General features: G+C 36.5%; 1 protein-coding gene across 6 annotated transcripts in view; it reads left to right on the forward strand.

Annotated features, from left to right (window-relative positions):
• CAPN7 (calpain 7) overlaps positions 1–22,680 on the forward strand; it is a gene marked incomplete at both ends in the record, with an annotated part of 56,651 nt that overhangs the window by 21,141 nt on the left and 12,830 nt on the right. For 4 of the 6 annotated variants that reach the window (XM_080715271.1, XM_080715272.1, XM_080715274.1 and 1 more), the window contains 8 exons: positions 665–865; positions 3,915–4,001; positions 8,183–8,309; positions 8,541–8,626; positions 10,346–10,439; positions 12,935–13,081; positions 14,625–14,731; positions 17,378–17,498. In XM_080715271.1, coding sequence (XP_080571397.1) covers positions 665–865; positions 3,915–4,001; positions 8,183–8,309; positions 8,541–8,626; positions 10,346–10,439; positions 12,935–13,081; positions 14,625–14,731; positions 17,378–17,498 — 970 coding nt within the window. The remainder of the gene's footprint in view (positions 1–664; positions 866–3,914; positions 4,002–8,182; positions 8,310–8,540; positions 8,627–10,345; positions 10,440–12,934; positions 13,082–14,624; positions 14,732–17,377; positions 17,499–22,680) is intronic. The other 2 variants (XM_080715276.1, XM_080715273.1) reach the window with 2 other exon arrangements.

Raw genomic sequence — 22,680 nt, forward strand, 5'->3', positions numbered from 1 at the left:
ATGCAAATTCTTTATTTCCCTACAAATCCATGAGCACCTTAAGGGTAGGGATTGTTTTATACTTTTTTGTCTGATATATGCTAAGTGTTCAGTTAATGTCAGTAGAAAATTATTTGCAAGAATATTTACTTTTGAGAGTAGCGTAAGTAAAGTTTTGACTACTAAGCAAGAATTTTATTTTATTTTTTTGTTTTGTTTTTTGTGGTACTGGGGATAGAACCTAGGGGCCTTCTACCTCTGGGCTACACTCCCAGACCTATTTTTATTATTATTATTGTTATTATTAATCTATTTTTTTTTTGTGTGTGTGTGTGTGTGTGTGTGTGTGTGTGTGTGTGTGTGTCTGGGGATAGAACCCAGGGGCATTCTACCTCTGAGCTATACTACCTTTGCCCTTTTTTTACTCTTTATTTTGAAACAGGGTCTCACTAAGTTATGGAGGGCCTCACTAAGTAGCTGAGGCTGTCCGCGAACCGCGACCCTCTGGTCTCAGCCTCCCAAATGTTGGGATTATAAGTGCGCGCCACCACGCTCGGCTTAAGTAAGAATTTTATATACTAATTTTCCATTAGGGATGCTTGACTAATTCTTAAAGTAAATTTTATTTCCTAAAAGCTTAAATGTGAAAAGAAACCTATTTTTCTTTTCTGTGTCTCTGTTATAGAGCAGAAGCATTGAGTGAGCCTTTGACAAAACCATTTTGCAAAGTTAAGTCCACAAACATTAAACCAAAGCCACCACCAATGAGAACACATTTCCCACTAGGACCTAATCCCTTCCTTGAAAGACCTCAGCCATTTATAAGTCCACAGTCATGTGATGCACAAGGACAAAGATATACAGCAGAAGAAATAGAAGTGCTTAGGTAAGTCCATTTATAACTCACTGTATTGAAGAATTTTGTTAACATCAATGCAGGTAGTTTTATTCTCATCTGGTTTGCTGAATTGTGTTTAGGTCTTTGTTATAATGTATTATGTTATTATATAATTGTCAATTATAGTTACAAATTGAAATGAATAGTTAAAATCTTTTGGTTTTAATATATTTTAATATTGGGATTTCTTTACCTACATATATATGTTTTTCTGTAAATCCTGGCGTTCTACAAAATTTGAGCCCTGAAGGTTAGGAAACAAAGTTAAAGAATACAACTGAAAGTCTTTGCAATTTCATGACTAAAGCTCTAATGGGGGAAAAATTGTTAGTTTGAAACAGCAGTTTCGGCTAGAAATCAAGTCTTGATCTATGAATAGTTGTTCATTTCTTGGAAGTTTTTAAAAAAATATTTTTATTGGGGCATTATAATTATACATCATGCCGAGGTATATAGTGATAGGAACATACATGTACATATACTTGGTATGTTTTCCTCCAGATCTCATTTTGTAAGGTTTTTAAAGAAAACGGAAACAGAAGAATATGTGCTAGAGACCTCATTACAAAACCTAAATTATATGTCACCTAGGTTTTGCAAAAATTGTTTCCAGACCCTTCATCTAGGCAAACAGTTCTTTGTGTCTGAAAGCATGCTCGAGATATTAAAAGTGTGAAACACAGCCGGGCATAGTGGTGCACGCTTATAATTCCCGCGCTTGGGAGGTGGAGACAGGAGGGTGCACGCAGGTTTGAAGCCAGCCGCGCTGGCTTAAGAGACCCTGTTTCCAAGTTAAAAAAAAAAAATATATATATATATATATATGTATGTATGTATGTATGTATGTATGTATGTATGTATGTATGTATGTATAAATAGGTGTCTGGGAGTGTAGACCAGAGGTAGAAGGGTTTCCAGGAACCCCAGTACCACACACAAAAAAGTGTGAAACACAGTAACGTGGAAATCCTTGATTGCCTTCTGAACCAGTGTAGATAGGATAAATTTTAAGCCTATGTGACTGTTTTAAGTTGAACTATTGTTGCATGCACAGAGCTATGCAAGTCATGTAGGTGCTTTTAATTTTTCTAAAACTGAAGTTGAAAGGGCTCCTTCCTAGGTCATAGCCATTTGAGAGCATCTTTCTTTTCAGCTGAAGATTTTAATTCTACTAATCTAGCTTCCTTTGCTTAGGAAAAATTGCATATGAATCAACAACACAAAGCAGGACAAAGAAGGATAGTTTCAGAGCTGAGAGACACTAAATGCACTGAACACTGGCTACTCAACATCTGTCCTTCTACACACATTTGAAATTCCATACTACAACAGAAACTTTATATTTCCACCTATAAAATATAACTATCCTTCATACAAGTGAGAAGTTCTCATCATCACCCCTAATTATTGTATCTATTGCTGTTTTAATTCTCAAATCACTGAATATTGTAACCTAAAGACTAAATTGTGATGTTACTGTGTAACTGCTCTAAAATAGTTACAAGAGAGAAATAGTATACATACACATCTATACAAAACAAGGAGAAAATAAGCAAAGTTACTACAACCCTCCTTTCTTTTCATCTGTCAATAGACTCATAGCTGATCTCTCTGGTATTTTCTTCTTCTACCCATTCTATAGTCCCATAACCAGGAAATATAAAGAGTATATTTTTCAGAATTGTAAATGCCATGTTTTTCAAATTCCAAAATAACAGCAATTGATTTGTCCCTTTGGGCTTAGAATAGAGTTGGCTTGTGTCCTAGTAGTGGACACAAAGGACCCATTCATCACACTAGAAAAGCCTGACCTAAGACTAAAGTTTCATTGTGAAGGATGTTAGTTTTTAAAGAATATTCTTAGCTGCGTATGGTGGTGCATGCTTGTAATCCCAGTACTTGTGAGGTTGAGACAGGAGGGTCTCAGGTTCTAGGACAGTCTTGGCAAGTGGTGAGACACTCATAAACCTAGTGAAACGTTGATTCCAAGTAAGAAATAAAATCAGGCTGGAGTATAGCGCAAAGGTAGAATGCCTCTGGGTTTAATCCCCAGTACCATCACCAGCAAAAACAAAACAATAAAACAAAACAAAATACTTATTAGCTAGGTGTTGTGGTCCCTGCCTTAGGAGGTTAAGACAGAAGTATTGCTGGTGGGAGGCCAGTCTTAGCAATTTAGCAAGACTCTGTCCTTTTCTTCCTCCATCTCTCTCTCCGTCTGTCTTTCTCTTTCTTCCTTTCTTTCTTTCTTTCTTTCTTTCTTTCTTTCTTTCTTTCTTTCTTTCTTTCTTTCTTTCTTTCTTTCTCTCTTTCTTTCTTTCTTTCTGAACCCAGGAGCATAATACTTCTGAGCTACACTCATAGACCTTTTTTATTTTTTATTTTGAAATAGCGTCTCGCTGAGTTGCTGAGGGCATTGCTGAGTTGCTGAGACTGGCTTCAGATCTGTAATCCTCCTTTCTTAACCACCCAAGTACTGGGATTACAAGTGTGTGCCACCATGCCCACTGAGATTGCTTCAAAATAAAGTAGGATATTCTGCCTCCATCTCAGAGGTAGAATTCCCCTGGGCTCAATCCTTAATGAAGGAATGGAAGAAAAAAGAGAGGGTGGGGGGAGGTTATTGAATCAAATTTATTTATTTTCTGGTATTTTATGAAAATTTTATTCAAAAAACATGAGGTTCGGCCGGGCGTGGTGGTGTATGCTTATAATCCTTGCACTTGGGAGGCTGAGACAGGAGGATTGCACAGGTTCGAAGCCAGCCTCAGCTACTTAGTGAGGCTCTCAGCAACTTAGTGAGAACCTGTTTCCAAATAAAGTATAAAATAGGTACGAGAGTGTAGCCTGGAGGTAGAGAAGCCCCTGGGTTCCACCCCCAGTACCACACATACACACACACACACACAAAATGAGGTTCTAGGTTTATTTTAGTATATTATCATATTGTGTCATTTAATACTTAAAAATTTAAATAAGATTGGCAATTAAGGTAGACTTGAATGTTTATCTTGGATTTTTTTCTTGTGTTTTATAGGACAACATCAAAAATAAATGGTATAGAATATGTTCCTTTTATGAGTGTTGATTTGAGAGAACGTTTTGCTTATCCAATGCCTTTTTGGTAAGTAAGCACTATTATAAGTTTTACTTCAAAGATCATTTGAAAAATTCTCAGTACTTTTTCAGTATCCTGAAGTTCAGTTTATTTCCTTAAAATTAAAATTTGATGTTGGAAGGGAGGTGTGGCTGTGGGAAGAGGTAAGGCAGCAAGGGAGGTGTGGCTGTGGGGAGAGGTAAGGCAGCAGGGCACAGGCGCCTTGGTTTTCCTCAGCTGGTCATGTACTCACAGTGATCTCCTTTTGCCTGGTGTTGTATTCAGAGCGCCTCCTATTGTAATCCTGGTGTAGACAAGTACTAAGTAAACGTTTGTTTAATTGATAATTGAATCACAGCCGAAATTCAAGCCAATAAAGGAATTGAATGGCAAACTGGAATAGAATGACAGTATCATTGTTTACCAAGAAGATCCAATTCAAGAAAGATAGTTATTTCTAAAAATGTTCATTAGCATGGCCTTCCAGGATAGTGGCAGCTTATGTCAAAAGCCTTAAAAATACTGTTTTAGGAATTGAACCCAGGGTCATTCTACTCCAAGCTATAACCCAGCCCTTTTTTTTTTTTTTTTTTTTTTTTTTTGGTGCAGTATTGGGATTGGAACCTAGGGGCATTTTTACCTCTGAGCTACATCTCCAGCTCTATTTTTTTTTTTTTAATTCTTTATTTTGAAACAGGGTCTCACTAAGTCGTAGAGGACCTCACTAAGAAGCTGAGATGTCCATGAGACATGATCTTCCTGTCCCAGCCTTCTACGTACTGGGATTACAAGTTTGCCACCACATCCAGCTCCTAGACCTATTCTTTATTCTTCGTTTTGAAACAGGGTCTTACTAAGTTGCAGAGGGCCTCTCTAAGTAACTGAGACTGACCTTGAACCTGTGATCTTCCTGTCTCAGCCTCTCAAGTAATCCACACTTGGGATTACAAGTGTGTGCCATCATGCCCAACTAAGAACATGGATTTTATAGGCAAATTTGATAGTTTGAAATCATGTGTGATGCTGGAGAAGTTAAATCTGTAAAAAGGAGGATGGTAATAGAATCTACCTCATAGTATTACTGTGATGATTAAATGAGTTAATAAAATATGAAACACTTAGGAGTGATTCTTATATAGAATGCACAGCATAATAACGCTTAACTGCTGGGAAATAATTAGTTTTTAAATGTTAAATTATATAACTTGAATACATTTTAGATATTTAGAAAAATTTAAAACTAATTTCACTTTGAGAAACCATTTCTAAGAAAGTGTTTAGGGGTATACTAAAAGATTATATAAGATATTCATGAATGTTATAAAAATGAAACACTTATTCTAGTGAGTTCTTGAAAGGACATATCCAAGTAGAGATGCAAACTTAGTTTCAATCCTTCTGTAATAAGTGATATTTCAGATATTTTATGTAAAAGAATGTCCATAAGAAGAATATATAGTGATGAACAACAGTCAGGTTTTCAGGAAATTTATAACATGGGGGAAATGCTCACAATATTTTTGGAAAAATAAAATATAACAAAACAATTGGAAAAATAAAATATAACACATAAAGGAGCACAAACTCCTTTAATTTAGGCATAGCAACTGTCACCGTTGGAATTTTTTCTTTGATTATTATTGGTTACTTCATGTCTTCTTCTGGGGATTATAAACTTCAAAAAGAGAGACTATGTTGCCGGGCGTGGTGGCGCACGCTTGTAATCCTTGACCTTGGGAGGCGGAGACAGGATCACACAGGTTTGTAGCCAGTGCGCTGGCGTAAGAGACCCATTTCCAAATAAAAGTATAAAATAGGTCTGGGAGTGTAGCCCGGAGGTAGAAGGGTTTCCAGGAACCCCAGTACCACCAAAGAGAGAGACAGACAGACAGACCAACCATGTCTGTTTTAACTAAGCTGCATCACATTTCTAGCCCAATATCTGGTATGTAATAAGTACTCAATGAATACTTAGTGAATTAATTAAATTTGGAGGAAAATCAGTAATACTGAAACTAAATGTCAAGGTTTTCCCTTTCTTGTCATCTAGATTTTATAGTGAGAATAATCAATGAAAAAAATAAAAGTAAACATTTTAAAATTTAGATAACATTGACAGGAAAAACTTTTATGAATGGTTACCTTTGGTTACAGATTGAATTATTTAAAACAATTTTTAGCCAGACATGGTGGTGTATGCCTGTAGTCCCAGTACTTGGGAGTCTAAAACAGGAGGATTGCAGGTTTGAGGCCAGCTTTAGCAACTTAGACCCTCAGCAATTTAGCAAGACCCTGTTTCAAAATAAAAAATAAGTACTGGGGTAGAATTCTATCTTGGAGGTAGAATGTCCCTGGGTTCAATTCTCAGTACTAAATTTTTTTTATTCTGGTCATATAGTACTATTAAAATCATAAAATAAGCATTATATTTGTATTTGTGTGTGTATGTGTTCCTGGGGATTGAACCCAGGAGAGCTCTACTTCTGAGCTCTATCCCCAGGCCTTTTTATTTTTCATTTTGAAAACAGGGTCTTGCTAAGTTGTTGAGAGTCTTGCTAAGTTGTTGAGGCTGTCCTCTAACCTGCAATCCTCCTGTTTTAGCCTCCCAAGTACTGGGATCCCAGGGATGTGCCTTCATGCCTGGCTTACAAAATATTTTGGATATCTTTAAAGTTCTAAGATAGGACATTGGATGTAAACACTGATTTAGTTATTCAGTAGTGGACTGAAAGAACAAATATTAGACAGTTTTTAACTTACTCTGTATTATGGTTCATATGGCAGATTAATAATGCTAAGTAATTATAAATTTGAATAAGCCTTGATTTTTCCCTTCAAAAATTTATAAAAGTGATCTTTAAATTCCTTTACATTCAGTTGGCCTTTTCTGTTTAGTTCCTGATACTATATGGGTGCCAAAATGTTACCTCGAACTAGAAATGCTGTGATATGACCAAAAATATTTGGGAAGTGTTGTATGCCATATTCTACTCAGATTTTTCCAACTGATATTAGCTTATTAAAAGTCTAGAGAGTCGGGCGTGGTGGTGCACGCTTGTAATCCCAGTACTTCGAAGGCTGAGACAGGAGGATCACAGGTTCGCGGACAGCCTCAGCTACTTAGTGAGGACCTCTGCAACTTAGTGAGACCCTGTTTCAAAATACAGAATAAAAAATTGGGCTGGGGGTGTAGCTCAGAGGTAGAATGCCCCTGAGTTCAATCCATAGTACCACAAAACCAAAATAAAACAAAGTAAATATAAATGAATTTTGGTTATACTTTTGTTTTTAGGTGTGTGTGTGTGTGTGTGTGTGTGTGTGTGTGTGTGTTTGTATATCTATCTATCTATCTATCTATCTATTTTTGGTGGTACTGGGGTTTCTGGAAACCCTTCTACTTCTGTGCTACACTCCCAGACCTATTTTTATACTTTTTAAAATTTGGAAACAGTGTCTCTTAAGCCAGCACGGTTGTCTTCGAACCTGCGCGATCCTCTTATCTCTGCCTACCAAGCGTGGGGATTAAAAGCGTGCGCCACCACGCTCGGATATATATATATATATATATATATTTTTGTGTGTGTGTGTGTGTGGTACTGGGGTTCCTGGAAGCCCTTCTACCTCTGGGCTACACTCCCAGACCTATTTTTATATTTTTATTTAGAAACAGGGTCTCCTAAGCCAGCGCGCGCGACTGGCTTCGAACCTGCGCGATCCTCCTGTCTCCGCCTCCCAAGCGCGGGGATTACAAGCGTGCGCCACCACGCCCGGCTATATATATATTTTAATTGGTAAGGATGTGCAGGTTGACTGCATTTAACTAACCTTTTTTTTTTTTTTGGTGGTACTGAGGGTGAAACCCAGGGGCTTTTCTACCTCTGAGCTATATTCCCAGACCTATTTTATATTTTATTTGGAAACAGGGTCTCACTAAGTTGCTGACAGCCTCACTAAGTAGCTGAGTTTGGCTTCGAACCTGTGCAGTCCTCCTGTCTCAGCTTCCCAAGTGTGGGGATTATAAGCATGCACTACCATGCCCAGCTCTATGTTTAATTTTAAAGAGCTAGATTTGACCAGAGAGTTACTTTAGGAAGATAAAAATATAGCTATTGATCGACTACTTCAAAAGTAAAAACAATGTCTAGGAAATTTAATTCTGGCTTTGAGTCATCTTTTGAGATTAATTTTAATTTGTATTATTTTCTCAGTGATAGATTGGGCAAGCTACCATTATCACCTAAACAAAAAGCTACCTTTTCCAAATGGGTACGACCAGAGGATCTCACCAACAATCCCACAATGATATATACTGTGTCCAGTTTTAGCATAAAGCAGGTAAACATTTTTCTACTTTATGTGAAAGTTAGCATTTTAAGGAAAATTGAATACTGGCGTTTTCCCCCTAATTTTATGTATTCAGATTTTACATATGTACATTTATAATATTTTTCTGTTTGAAAAACAGTCAAGAAATTTAGTATAAAAATCGGGTGTTAGGTACATTATATCAATATTGTGCTAATGTGGTTCATGAATGAAGAAATATTACCTTGTTCTTATTAACAGACAATAGTGTCAGATTGTTCCTTTGTGGCATCACTGGCTATCAGTGCAGCTTATGAGAGACGGTTTAATAAGAAGTTGATTACCAGGTAAAATTTTGTATTTGTCCCTTTATTCCTTTTTATAATGTCTTTTTTTGTTGGTGGTGTGCTGCGGATTGAACTCAGGGGCATTGTACCTCTAAGCTATAACCCCAGCTTATTTTATTTTTTATTTTGAAATAAGGTCTTGCAAAGCTGGGCATGGTGGTGCATGCTTGTAATCCCAGCATTCAAGAGGCTGAGACAGGAGGATCTGGGTTCGCAGACCGCCTCAGCTACTACTTAGTAAGGCCCTTTGGAACTCATTGAAACCCTGTTTAAAACTAAAGAATAAAAAACAAGGCTGGGAAGTGTAGCTTAGAGGTAGAATGCTCCTGGGTTTCATCCCCAGTACTGAAGGTAAAAAAAGAAAAGAAAAGAAAAGAAAAAGAAATAGTGTCTTGCTAAGTTGCTAAGGGCCTCACTAAGTTGTTGGGGCTGCCTTTGAACCTGCAGTCCTGATTCAGTCTTTCAAGTACTGAGATTACAGGCATGTACCACCATTCTCAGTCCATAAAATTGTCTTTTAACTGCAAATTAAAAACTTTGACCTTAACTGCAGAGAAAGTAAAGAGGGTGCATCACATTTTTAATAGTTTGTAATTTTACTATATGGTCAGATAGCTTCATGTGGCTATTTGAGCACTTAAATGTGTTAGTCTGAATTAAGATGGCTTAATTCATTATAAAAATAAACATGAGATTTTGGAAATTTAACAAAAAAAGTAAGATTGGAAAATATCTCAGATTTTTATATTGAATAGATATTGGAATAATGGATTAAACAAAATTTGTTAAAATTATTTGCTTATTTTTGGTATTGGAGATTGAACCCAGGGGCATTCTACCTCTGAGCTATACCCCAAACCTATTTTATTTTTTATTTCAAGGTAGAGTATTGCTAGGTTGTTCAGAATCTTGGTGAGACTGTCCCTGAACCTGTGATCCTCCTCTCTCAGCCTCCCAAGTACCAGGATTACAGGTGTGTGCCACTGTGCCAGTAAAACTATTAAAATGGGTATTAGAATGTGAATGGGAAAATATAAAATGACATATTTCTGTTAGCTAGAACTGCTTTAGTATGTGTTAAAATATTTCTCAAGTATTTTTCTTTACATTTTAAAAGTTATCCTAAACCATTCAGTGTAAAATTATTAAGCATTATAATTTTTTATTCAGCTTTTCTTGAAGCTGTTAAGTCTTGAGAGTACAGAGATGATGGATAAGTAATTTGCAATATATTTGATTTGGTCCAAATTTATTTTGAAAGAAAATTGATACTGATAGCTTTTACAGTATCTTATTGTATAATTTTATGTAACTTTATCAGATTTGTACTTAGTGCCTTAGGTGTGAGTAGTGGATACAGTCTTTGCTTCTTGAAGTAAGTGGTAAAAGTTTATTTGTCTTAACATATATCCACTTATTTGAAACTGGGCACTTTTCAACATATTGTGAAATATATGCTCTATTTTTATGATCTCATAAAATACTTTTTAAATTTATTTATAGCATTGTTAAATTATATTTTACCGTAAACAAATGAGCATTTTGTTTAGGGCAAAATCATTTATGTAGGTCTATTATAGGAAAACATTCTGTTTATTTTATGTAATTATAAAGACAATAACATGTCTAAATGAATGGCCTGTGTTTAAATGAAATGTCTTTTATACTAACTGATATTGAATATTAATATTACTTCAATATTTATTTTCCTTGCAAAAGCATAATCTACCCTCAGAATAAGGATGGTGAACCGGAGTATAATCCATGTGGAAAGTATATGGTGAAACTTCACCTCAATGGTGTCCCGAGAAAGGTGAATACTGTCTCTCTCCTCCCCCAAACTTCTCCTTTTCCCTTGTCTTTGCGTTGTGATTGGAAGCAGTTAAAAAATGTTACTTGTGCAAAAATCTTTAAAATCAGTTCAGGTGACTTTGAGTCTGTGGTATTGTATATGTGCTGCCAAATAGTATCATATGTTAAATATTAAAAATAAAATGTATGATAATTTGTTTTTTAGGTAGGGTCTTGCTATGTTGCCCAGGCTGGTCTCCAACTCCTGGATTCAAGCCATCCTCCTGCCCGAGTCTTCCAAGTAGTTGGAACTCTAGGCATGCACCACCACTCCTGGTTTATAGTCTTTTGTAATTGTTTTTAATTTAAAATTTGAAAATTTATACAAAATTCTAATAAGTAACATTGAACTAAGGATTGTTAATGCTTCAAATAAATTTCAATCTAAATTCAGTTCTTATTATTAATTTATTTATTTTGCGGTACTAGGGATGGAACCCAGGGGCATTCTACTTCTGAGCTTCATTCCCCAGCCCTAGTTTTTATTCTTTATTTTGAAACAGGGTCTCACTGAGTTGTAAATGGCCTAAGTAGCTGAGGCTGGCTCCATCCATGATCCTCCTGTCTCAGCCTCCCAAATGCTGGGATTAAAGCGAGTACCACGATGCCCAGCTTCAGTTCTAAAATTTTTGATAGGAGCCGGGCGTGGTGGCGCATGCTTGTAATCCCAGCATTCAGGAGGCTGAGACAGGAGGATCGCGGTTCGCAGACAGCCTCAGCTACTTAGTGAGGCCCTTTGCAACTCAGTGAGACCCTATTTCAAAATAAAGAATAAAAAATTGGGCAGGGGGTATAGCTCAGAGGTCAGACTTGCAAAAAAAAATTTTTTTTTTCTTTTTTGATAGGAAGGAATTAGACAAACTAAGTCTGTTAGGTCAGAAGTTTTTATTTTTTCCTATAATGTAGACATAACATATAAAAGTCTTTAAATTTACTTCCTTTGTGAAATGTATGCATAGTTTTAGTTACACTGCTCTAATTTAAGCACCTGTCTACTCTCAGGCTGTGTGTTAATCTCAGCGTCACCTGAAAACTTGTTAAAATTGCAGAATCTCAGGCCTGATTCCAGACCTACTGAATATGAACCTGCATTAGAATAAACTCCTCTGATGATTCCAGTCTGAAAATTATTTTAGTGTGTATAGAGTCACCTGAAGGGCTTATTAAAATATAGATTATTAGCCGGGCGTGGTGGCGCATGCTTATAATCCCCGCGTTTGGGAGGCTACAGGAGGATCGCGCAGGTTTGAAGCCAGCCGTGCTGGCTTAAGAGACCCTGTTTCCAAAAATAAAAAAGTATAAAATAGGTCTGGGAGTGTAGCCTGGAGGTAGAAGGGCTTCCAGGAATCCCAGTACCACCAAAAAAAAAAAAAAAAAAAAAAAAAAAAAAAAAATATATATATATATATATATATATATATATATATATATATATATATATATATATTGTGTGTGTGTGTGTGTGTGTGTGTGTGTGTGTGTGTGTGTGTGCGCGCGCCTTGCACCCAGAGTTTCTGATTTATACATCTGGGATGGGGCCAGTTCCTTGGTGATGCTGCTGCTCTTGTCTGGGAGCACCCTTTGAGAGTCACTCGTAACTGAGTATTTAAGAACTAAACAGGAGAAGGGCTAAATGAGTGCTGTGTGCATGTATGCCTCTACACTCTGAACTTCATCAAGATGTATAACTACAATGCACCAATTAAAAAGAAACTAAATTTTGTGTAAAGAATCTTTCAAAATACAGTTGTATAGTCTAGTATTAGATAAAAGTTCTTCTTACTCTATGTCTTCCATATCACTTTTTAATATAGACACTATCTTTTGTGGTGTTTGTTTTATTTGTTACTTATATGTTTTTTAGTCATAATTTTCTATTTTCACAACTCTGGATAGCATGAGTTTTCTTTTACAGTTTTAGATTAAAATGACAGGCAATAATATTTTTTATCTTAATACTTAAGTTCTTCTGTAATTATCTTAAAAATAATGTGCATTCTAGAATTTCTAATAATTTTGATAGTAGTTACCTGACATATAGCCAGTGGCTCACCTGACAGGTTAGCTTGTAAACTGAATAAAGGTATCATATTAAAATGATAAATATGGTAGCCCTGAATGGTGGTGCACACTTGTGATCCCAGTATTTGGGAGGCTGAGATAGGGGATCCAAATTCGCAGACAGCCTCAGCTATGTAGTGAGGCCCTCTGTAACTTAGACTGTGTTTCAAAATAAAGAATAAAAGATAGGGCAGGAGGTATAGCTCAGAGGTCAAATACTCCTGGGTTCCATCCCCAGACCCCCCCCCCACAAATCCAGAAACATAAAACTATCACTATCTTAATAATAGGTATATTATGCCTTTTATCAATATATAAATGGTATTTTTTCCCTAAATAGACAGGATCTTAAGGTTTTTTGTTTTACCTAAGGAAATTAATATACTCTTTCTCCAGGTGATAATTGATGACCAGTTACCTGTTGATCATAAGGGAGAATTGCTGTGTTCTTATTCAAACAACAAAAGTGAATTATGGGTGTCCCTTATAGAAAAAGCATACATGAAAGTTATGGGAGGATATGATTTCCCAGGATCCAACTCAGTAAGTAATAGATAGTTTTATCCAGACAGAATTACACTGTCTAATATGACTGAATTTTTTTGTGTGTGTGTGTATGGGGTGGGGGAGGGGTACTGAGGATTGAATCCAGTGGTATTCCACCTCTGAGCTACACTACCCCAGCCCTATTATATATTTTATTTTGAAACAGGGTCTCACTAAAGTTGCAGAGGGCCTCACTAAGTTGCAGAGGCTGGCCATGAACCTGTGATTCTTGTGTCTCAGCCTCCCAAATACTGGGATTACAAGTATATGCCATCATGCCTGGCTTAATATGACTGTATTTTACACTTGGTAATTATAGATGTTTTTGTTTATGAGAAAAAAAAGCAGATTACCAATCCTGAGAAATGTTGACCAGTCCCATTACCATGGGAGTAGATATTTTCTCTGTAGCACACTGTGTAAAATCTGTATCCAGGAAAGCCTAAATGTGTCTGCTGTTAGGTTGAGATACAGGGCCAATTAATTACATTGCACCTCTTCAGAGCAACCTGGTGAGCTCAAAAAGATGTGTCATATTAACATCTTTATATATATATTTTGATTTGTAAATTCAAGGTCAAGGAGTTATTTTCTTCAGCTTGAATTAACTAACCTATAAAGTTGAGCTATCTTCCATTGTCCTTTAGTTGTATGAAATAAACCACTAGACAAACCAGAAATTAGATTGATATTATTCAAATTTTGACACTGATTACTCTGTGGCCTTAGAAAATGTTTTTACCTTTCTTAGCCTCTTTGTGTATCTGCAATATAAGGATAATATCCATATTTTAGAATCTGTAAAGATTAAATGAAGTTACACATGCAAATCACTCATTATTCATGCCTAATTAGTTTCCCTGCCTTAATACCAGGCCTCCTCCACTCTTCTGTATCTTAAATGCCAGGCAAAATGTAAAGGTCACTGTTTTCATCCCAGCCTGCACAGGCAGTTGCTCTATACTTCCTATTACTTTTAGTTTAATTTTCTAATCTATTACCTATTAATTTACTCAGTGTAGCTTAGAGGAAGAATGGGAATGAACATAAAATGTTAGAATTCACCATGGTATTATATGCCATCATCAAAACATTTTTTTCTGTTACATATTTTGAGGGTTTTTTTTTGTTTTGTTTTGTTTTTTTGTGGGTCTGGGGATAGAACCCAGGGGCATTCTGCCTCCAAGCTATACTCCCAGCCCTATTTTTTATTCTTTATTTTGAAACAGGGTCTTACTAAGTTGCAGAGGGCTCCACTAAGTAGCTGAAGCTGGCCTCGAACCTGGATCCTCTCTCAGCCTCCCAAGTACTGAGATTACAAGCATGTGCCACCACACTCCTACATATTTTGAGTTTTTAATCATATTTATCAGTAAAGTTTTCTTATATTCAGAAAGATCAGAAAGAAGAAAGATAACTTTATTTTCTTATTTGTCCTTATCACAATTACACCAAATCAATCAGATTTAATAATTATATCAGGGATTTAATTAAGAGCTTGAAAACAACATTTGACAGTTCTGAAATGTTTATGTTGCAGAATATTGATCTTCATGCATTGACTGGGTGGATACCAGAAAGGATTGCTATGCATTCTGATAGCCAAACTTTCAGTAAGGATAATTCTTTCAGAATGCTTTATCAAAGGTAAACTCCCTTCCTTCCTTTCTTCCTCCATCCCTTCCTTCCTCTCTTCTTCATACTTTCTTCCTTTCTTTTTCTTTACTGGGTATTGAACCCAGGGGCGCGCCAATACTGACTTACTTCCTAACCCTTTTTATGTTTAATTATGAGACAGGGTCTTGTCAAGTTATCTAGGCTGGCCTCGAACTTTCAGTCCTTCCGCTTCATTTTCCCCATGGGCTACAGATTGCACCTCTACATTTGGCTTTGTGGAGGGCAGTAAAAGGCTGAGCTATACCCCCAGCCCTATTTTTTATTTTTTATTTTTTTATTCTTTATTTTGAAACAAGGTCTCACTAAGTTGCAGAGGGCCTCACCAAGTAGCTGGGCTGTCTGCCCGGGATCCTCCTATCTCAGCCTATCACATACTGGGATTACAAGTATGTGCCACCATGCCTGGCAAGTAAAAGGCTGTTTAAAACTAACATCATGCCTTATGTAGAGATTGTAGAAGCTGTCTCTTTTAGTTATAAGATTTTATTTTTTTTTTATTTTAATTTTTTGTGGTACAGGGAAGTGGAACCCAGGGGCTTTTCTCCCTCTGGGCTACACCCCCTGCCCTATTTTTAAATATTTTATTTGGAAACAGGGTCTCATTAAGTTGCTGAGAGCCTAAGTAGCTGTGGCTGGCTTTGAACCTGTGCGATCCTCCTGTCTCAGCCTCCCAAGTGCTGAGATTACAAGCGTGCGCCACCACGCCTGGCTAGTTATAAGATTTTAAAATAGACTTTAGCCGGGCGTGGTGGCGCACGCTTGTAATCCCCGCGCTTGGGAGGCGGAGACAGGAGGATCGCGCAGGTTCGAAGCCAGCCGCGTGCGCTGGCTTAGGAGACCCTGTTTCCAAAATGAAAATGTAAAAATAGGTATGGGAGTGTAGCCCGGAGGTAGAAGGGCTTCCAGGAACCCCAGTACCACACAAAAAATAAATAAAAAAAAAAATAAATAAAATAGACTTTATGTGCTTGCTACAGTTAGCCTGTATAATAGGGAAAAATTGTTTGACAATTATGAGTACTTACTGATTCCCGGAAAAGTAAGAAAAAAGTAGCTTGGGAATTTAAGCTTTAAGAGAATAATCCACATGTGTGGACTGGGAAATTGCTCAGACAATATGATACATGTTTATTAAAGGAATGATGGAATGATGACTGAAGCTGAAGGGGAGAAGTGGGGCCTGGTTCCCACACATGCATATGCTGTTTTGGATATTAGAGAATTTAAGGTTTGACTTAAGCTTTTTTTTTTTTCCCTCTTATTTGATAAGATATCCTACAAGGATCCCAAAGAGCTCAGTGATTTGATAAAATATTACCTCTTTTCAGAAAGTGTATTTGATAGTTCACAACTTCATCCTTATTTGTAAACTGAAAATTTAGCATTTGCTTTTTGTCATTGATAGATTTTTGCCTAAGAATTAAGTTGTCTTGGGGGACAAAAAGGAAATATGATAATGTCTGACATGCTTTGAATTAAAAATGTCTTCTTCTCAAAGGTACCTCAGAGGTGTTAAGAATAGCCCGTTTTCTTATTATGTAATTTTTTAATTGGTGCATTGTAGTCATACATCTTAATGGGGTACAAGATGGTAGAGGCATACATGTACACATCACTCATTTAACCCTTTCTCACTTCCCACCTCATTCCTTCCCGCTCCCTCATTCTCACATTTGGCTTATTGACTTTGATATGTTTATGAATATACGTCATGTACATTAGTGTGTTTTCCTCTTCCCACCTCCCAACCCCCTCAGGTTGCCTTATTTGCTCATCTGTGGTTTCTTCTTCTTTGTCTAGAGTTCTTCCTATGATCTTTTTTCTCTCTAGCTTCCACATATTAGGAGAAACATCCTATCTTTTACTTTTTGTGACTGACTAATCTCACTTAGTATAATGTTCTCCAGTTCCATCCATTTCCCTGCAGATGACATAATTTTGTTCTTTATGTCTGAGTGAAATTACATTGTGTAGAAAACAAAAAAACAAAAATTCCATTGTGTACATACACCATAGTTTTGTAATTCATTCATCTTGGCTGGCTCCATAGTTTGGCAATTGTGAATTGTACAGCTATGAACATAGATACACATACATTAGTTTGGTAGTTTGGTTTCCATTCTTTTGGGTAGATACCCAGAAGTGGTATTGCTGGATAATATGGTAGGTTCATTCCCATTCTTCTGAGGATCCTCCATACTGTTTTCCAAAGTGGTTGCATTAATTTGCAGTCCTATCTACAGTGTACTAGAGTTCCCACTTCACTATATCCTCACCAACATTTGTTGTTGTTTGTGTTTTTAATGATTGCCATTCTAATTGGGGTTAGGTGAAATCTCAGGGTAGTTTTAATTTGTAGCTAAATTGTTTTAATTTGTTGTTAATGATGTTGAATACTTTTAAATACGTTTATTGGCCATTTTATCTTTGATGAAGTGTCTTGTTTAGTTCACTTGACCATTTTTGATTGGGTTATTTGTAGAATATCCCATTTTAAAAAAGATTTCATATTTGTGGAAATTTTCATGTAAACCATTACACTAAAGGGAAAGATGGTGTTTATCTGAGATTGTAAATTTGTTTACCTTTAATTACTTGTCTTTGGCATCATTATAGATTTCACAAAGGCGATGTCCTTATCACTGCATCAACTGGAATGATGACTGAAGCTGAAGGGGAGAAGTGGGGCCTGGTTCCCACACATGCATATGCAGTTTTGGATATTAGAGAATTTAAGGTTTGACTTAAACTTTTTTTTTTTTCCCCTCTTATTTGATAAGACATCCTACAAGGATCCCAAATGATCATCAGACTTTTGGATACTGAAAAGTTAAGGTTTAAGGTAGAGTTTTAAAAAAAATTCTATGTATTATATATGTATATATTTTTAATTTAATTTAATTTTATTTAACTTTATTTTTTTGGTGGTACTGGGGGTGGAACCCAGAGGCTTTCTACCTCCGGGCTATACTCCCAGACCCATTTTATATTTTATTTGGAAACAGGGTCTCACTAAGTTGCTGAGAGCCTTACTAGTAGCTGAGGCTGGCTTCAAACCTGCGTGATCCTCCTGTCTCAGCCTCCCAAGCGCGGGGATTACAAGCGTGTGCCACCACGCCCAGCAATGTATTATATTAAACAACTTAATCTCTTTCATTGGAAATTTTGAGTTTTAAGAGGTGGGAAATAAGCCAAGTGTGGTGGTGCATGCTTGTAATATCAGTATTTGGGAGACTGAGACATGAGGATTACAGGTTTGTGGCCAGCCTCAGCACTTAGTGAGGCCCTCCGCAACTTTAGTGAGACCCTGTTTAGAAATAAAGAATAAATATAGGACTTGGAGTGTAGCTGGAAGGTAGAATGCCCTGGGTTCAATCCCCAGTACTGAAGAAAAAAAAGAGAAATGGGAAATGAAATGACTTTTGGGTACTAAAAAGTTAAGGTTTAAGGTAGTTTTTAAACAACTCTAGATATTATATTAAACAACTTAATAGCACAGATTGTGACAGCACAGATTTTGATGATAAAACAGAAACACTGTTAAATCTCTTTTTCTTGTCCATAAAAGTATCAGGATTGAGGTGAATACAGAGCTCCCAAGGTTCCAGACTGCATATAGGTGTTTGGGTTATTTGCAGTAGTGAGTTGTAGAGCAGAGTAGACACTGAATAAGAATTTGTGAAAGGAGGAAAAATAGCAAGATGCTTACCAGTGGATTGTGGGAACAAGTATTTCTCTTCCTTGAAGTCCTTCCTTACATGCTTTCAGGCCTTCTAGTCCCTTTCTTGGCATATACTTGGGCTAAGGTATTCGGATGTGTAATTTTATTATTCCTCAGCTTGCTAGTTATTTTTTTATTTTGAGACAGGGTCTCACTAAGTTGCAGAGAACCTAAGTAGCTGAGGCTGGCCACAAACCTGGATCCTCCTGTCTCAGCCTTCCAAGTACTGGGATTACAAGCGTGCACCACCATGCTGGGCCTTGCTAGTTGTTGTTGTTGGTGGTGTTGTTTTTATTATTTTGGCAGGTCTGGGGATGGAACCCAGGAGCATTCGACCTCCAAGCTACACCCCCTGCCATATATTTTTATTTTTTATTTTGAAACGGGGTCTCACTGAGTTTCAGAGGGCCTCACTAAGTAGCTGAGGCTGTCCTCGAACCACGATCCTCTGGTCTCAGCCTTCCAAATGCTGGGATTACAAGCGTGCGCCACCACACCTGACTACTAGTTATTTTTAATTGAAAATTTGATAAGCTTTATGAATTAGAAAAACATGATCAGTCAGTAATAACAAAGTCACCTCTGTGTATTACAACATTTTTAAAAAACGAAGCACATAGAATTAAGTCATAGCTCACTTAAAGATGGAGATACAATTTGAGAAATTTGTTGTTAGAGTGATTTTGTTGTTACGCAAATACCAGTATATTTACACAAACCTAAGTGTTATAACCTATAGATAGGCTATATTGTACGTGTGTGTATGTGTATCATACCCATGGCTCCTAGGGCCTGTGATCAACAAAACAATATGAGATCAACTCAAAGATAGGAGAAAATGATACAATTGAGATATGAGGTAAACACAAGATGTATGTGGCCTAATGAGGCATACTGTTTTACAGTAAACTTAAAAATAGGCAGGAGCATATTCTGATGGTAAAAATATACTAAATCCACAAACCAGTAATATAATCATTTGGTATTAACAGGTATTATGAGCTGGGTGTGGTGGTGCATACCTGTAATCCCAGAATTTGGGAGTCTGATAGAGGAGGAACAAAGGAACAAAGGCCAGCCTGGGCAACTCAAAACCTGTCTCAAGATAAAAAACAAAAAGGGCTGGGATGTAGTTCAGAGGTAAAGCTCCCCAGGGTTCATTCCACACTACTGCAAAATAAGAAAATGTCATGTGTCTCTTATTCAGGCGTTTATCTCTAGAAACTATTTTTTTATACATAGACTCAGTCTTTGATTAAAACCACCCACAATCTTATACCATTTATGACTTTCTTAATAAAATTGTCTTGTTAGTATTACTAATCTGCCCACAAATGTATTACTCTTTTTGTTTCTCTCTGAATCTGCTTGAGTGTTCTAGAATCTTCATCTTAGTCCCAGCTATCCTTCCCCTGGGTCTTTGTTTTGTGTGTGTGTAACTAGTGATGGAACCCAGGCGCTTTCTACCTCCAGGGTATACTTCTAGACTTATTTTGTATTTTATTTGGAAATACGGTCTCACTAAGTTGCGGAGGGCCTCACTAAGAAGCTGAGGCTGGCCGAGAACTTGCCCGATTCTCTTGTCTCAGTATCCCAAGTACAGGGATTACAAGCGTGCATCACCACGACCTACCCCCAGATAGTTTTTTTTTTTTTTTTTGCGGTACTGGGGATGGAATGCAGGGGCATTCTACCTCTGAGCTATACCCCCAGCCCTATTATTTAGTATTTTTATTTATTTATTTTATTATTTTTTTTAAGATTTTAGACATTTTATTTTACTCTATTTCTTATCAACTCAGCAATTATACAAGTTTATTTAAAATTGGTTATCATCTTATTAAATTAATCTTGTTCACAAAATAGTGTACCAAATAAAATGTAAATTGTCTTCTTTACTTCTTTTGTTTCTTTGTTTTTTGTTTTTACATTTTGGTTGTTGATGTTGTTACTTGGGTATTCTACATTATTACCAGAGGTAGGAAAAATATTATGTTATCCAACATATTATTCTAATGTGATATTTCCTAAAAATAAACTTATACCAGGATAAATATGTACATGGACAATTTTTTTTAATTGGTGCACTGTATTCATACATCATAGTGGGATACATACTTTTGTAGACATACATGCACACATTGCCCAGTCAGCCCCCACTCGATCCCCACCCCATTCTCTCCCTATCCCTCCCTCCCATGCTTGGCTTAGTGATTGACATCTAGTATTATAGCAATTTATCAAAAATTAAAAATGATAATCTCACATAACAGTTTCATTTGTCTGATACCAAGCTTTTGATGACTTAAAGATAACATTTCAATATTTCTTTTTACTTTCTTTCTTACCAGAGAATCTATTTTTTCTATTTTTTAGGTGAAACTATCATATATTTATATATTTATTTTTCAGAAAAAAAATCTATCCTAATATGGAATATGGACTCTAGGTACCCACAATGATCTTGAAAAAGAACACAGCTAGAAGATGTATATTTTCTGATTTCAAACCATATAAAGCTACAATAATTGAAACAGTGTAGTACTATTCTAAAGGCAGATATATAAACCATTGGAGTTAAATAAAAGCCTAGAGCTAAATTCTTCCCTATATTGTCAAGTTATTTTTGACAAGGTTTCCACGAACATTTGGTGGCGGAAAAAATAATCTTTTAACTAAATATTGTTGAAAAATAATAATTACATGGAAAAGAATAAAGTTGGACCCTTACCTAATCCCATATACAAATATTAACTCAAAATAGATAAAAGACCTAAATATAAATCTTAAGACTATAAACTTTTAGGAGAAAATCTGGGTCATAAAACCTCACAACATTGAAATTGGCAGTGATTTCTTGGTTATGATTTCAATGGCACAGGCAACAGAAGAGTATACAAACTCCCTAAAAAATAAAAAAAAACATATTGTATATCCAAAGACAACATAAACAGAGTTAAAAGTTACTGATAGAATGGGATAAAATATTTCCAAATGCTATATCTGAAGGTATATTAATATTTCAAGTAGAAATCCTAAAAATTAGCAACAATAAAAGCAAACAATACAATTTAGAGATAGGTAAAAGACTAACATAAATAATGAATCTCCACAGATAACCAATCTTAGTTGTCTGTTGGATGGAAAATCTTGTTTCTCTGGTTCTGGTGTGTGTTACCTATTTCTTCTTTGTAGTTAATCTCTTTGAGTATTTTCTCTAGTGCTGGTTTTGAAGACATAAATTCCTTCAGTTTCTGTTTGTCATGGAAGCTTCTTATTTCTCCATCTAATTTGATAGAAAGTTTTGCTGGGTAGGAAATTTTTGGCTGGAAGTTGTTTTCTTTCAGAGTTTGGAATATGTTACTCCAAGCCCTTCTGGCTCTCATAACTTGGTTTGGGAAGTCTGGAGTGATTCTAATTGGTTTGCCTCTGAATGTCACTTGGCCCTTTGCTTTTGGTGCCTTTAAGATTCTCTGCTTGGCTTCCACATTGGTCATTTTGACAATTATGTGGCGTGGGGATCCTCTTCTCCGATCCTGTCTAAAGGGAGTTCTATACGTTTCCTGGACCTGCGTATCGACCTCTTGCTCTATGTCTGGAAAATTTTCTGCTATTATTTCCTTGAAGAGATTGTTGATCCCTTTGGTTTCACTTTCTTTTCCCTCCTCTATTCCAATTATTCTTAGGTTAGCTCTCTTAAAATGGGCCCATATTTCTTCAGTGTCAGATTCCTGCTGTCGGATATTTTTTCCTAGATTAGAAACTATGCATTCATTTTTGGAATGATCATCTTCTAAGAGCGAGATTCTGTTCTCCATGTGTTCTAATCGGTTGTTTGTGCTTTGAATTGAGGCCTTTACTTCATTAATTGCATCCTTTATCTCTTTTTGGCTCTCTCTGAGTTCTTTTCGAAGCACCTCTATTATTTCTACAGTTATTTTCCTGATTTGATCTTCTAGAAATCTCTGATTTTCTGTTTTATCGGGTTCTGATGTTGTGGGGTTGTGAGCATTCATTGCTCCAGTATTATTCCTCTTTCCCATGATTTCGGAAGTTTGTGCCTTCTCTGGGTTCTTCCCTTGGGTCACTATGACTTCACTTAAGGTGCTCTGGATCTCAAGTCAGTAGTATCTCAGACCCCACTACTCCTTTACTGGGTTGTATCACAGAGTCTCCGACCCAGAGAGTCGATAGAGGC

The sequence above is a fragment of the Muscardinus avellanarius genome, assembly GCF_963383645.1.
Source record: "Muscardinus avellanarius genome assembly, chromosome: 18".
NCBI lineage: Eukaryota > Metazoa > Chordata > Mammalia > Rodentia > Gliridae > Muscardinus > Muscardinus avellanarius.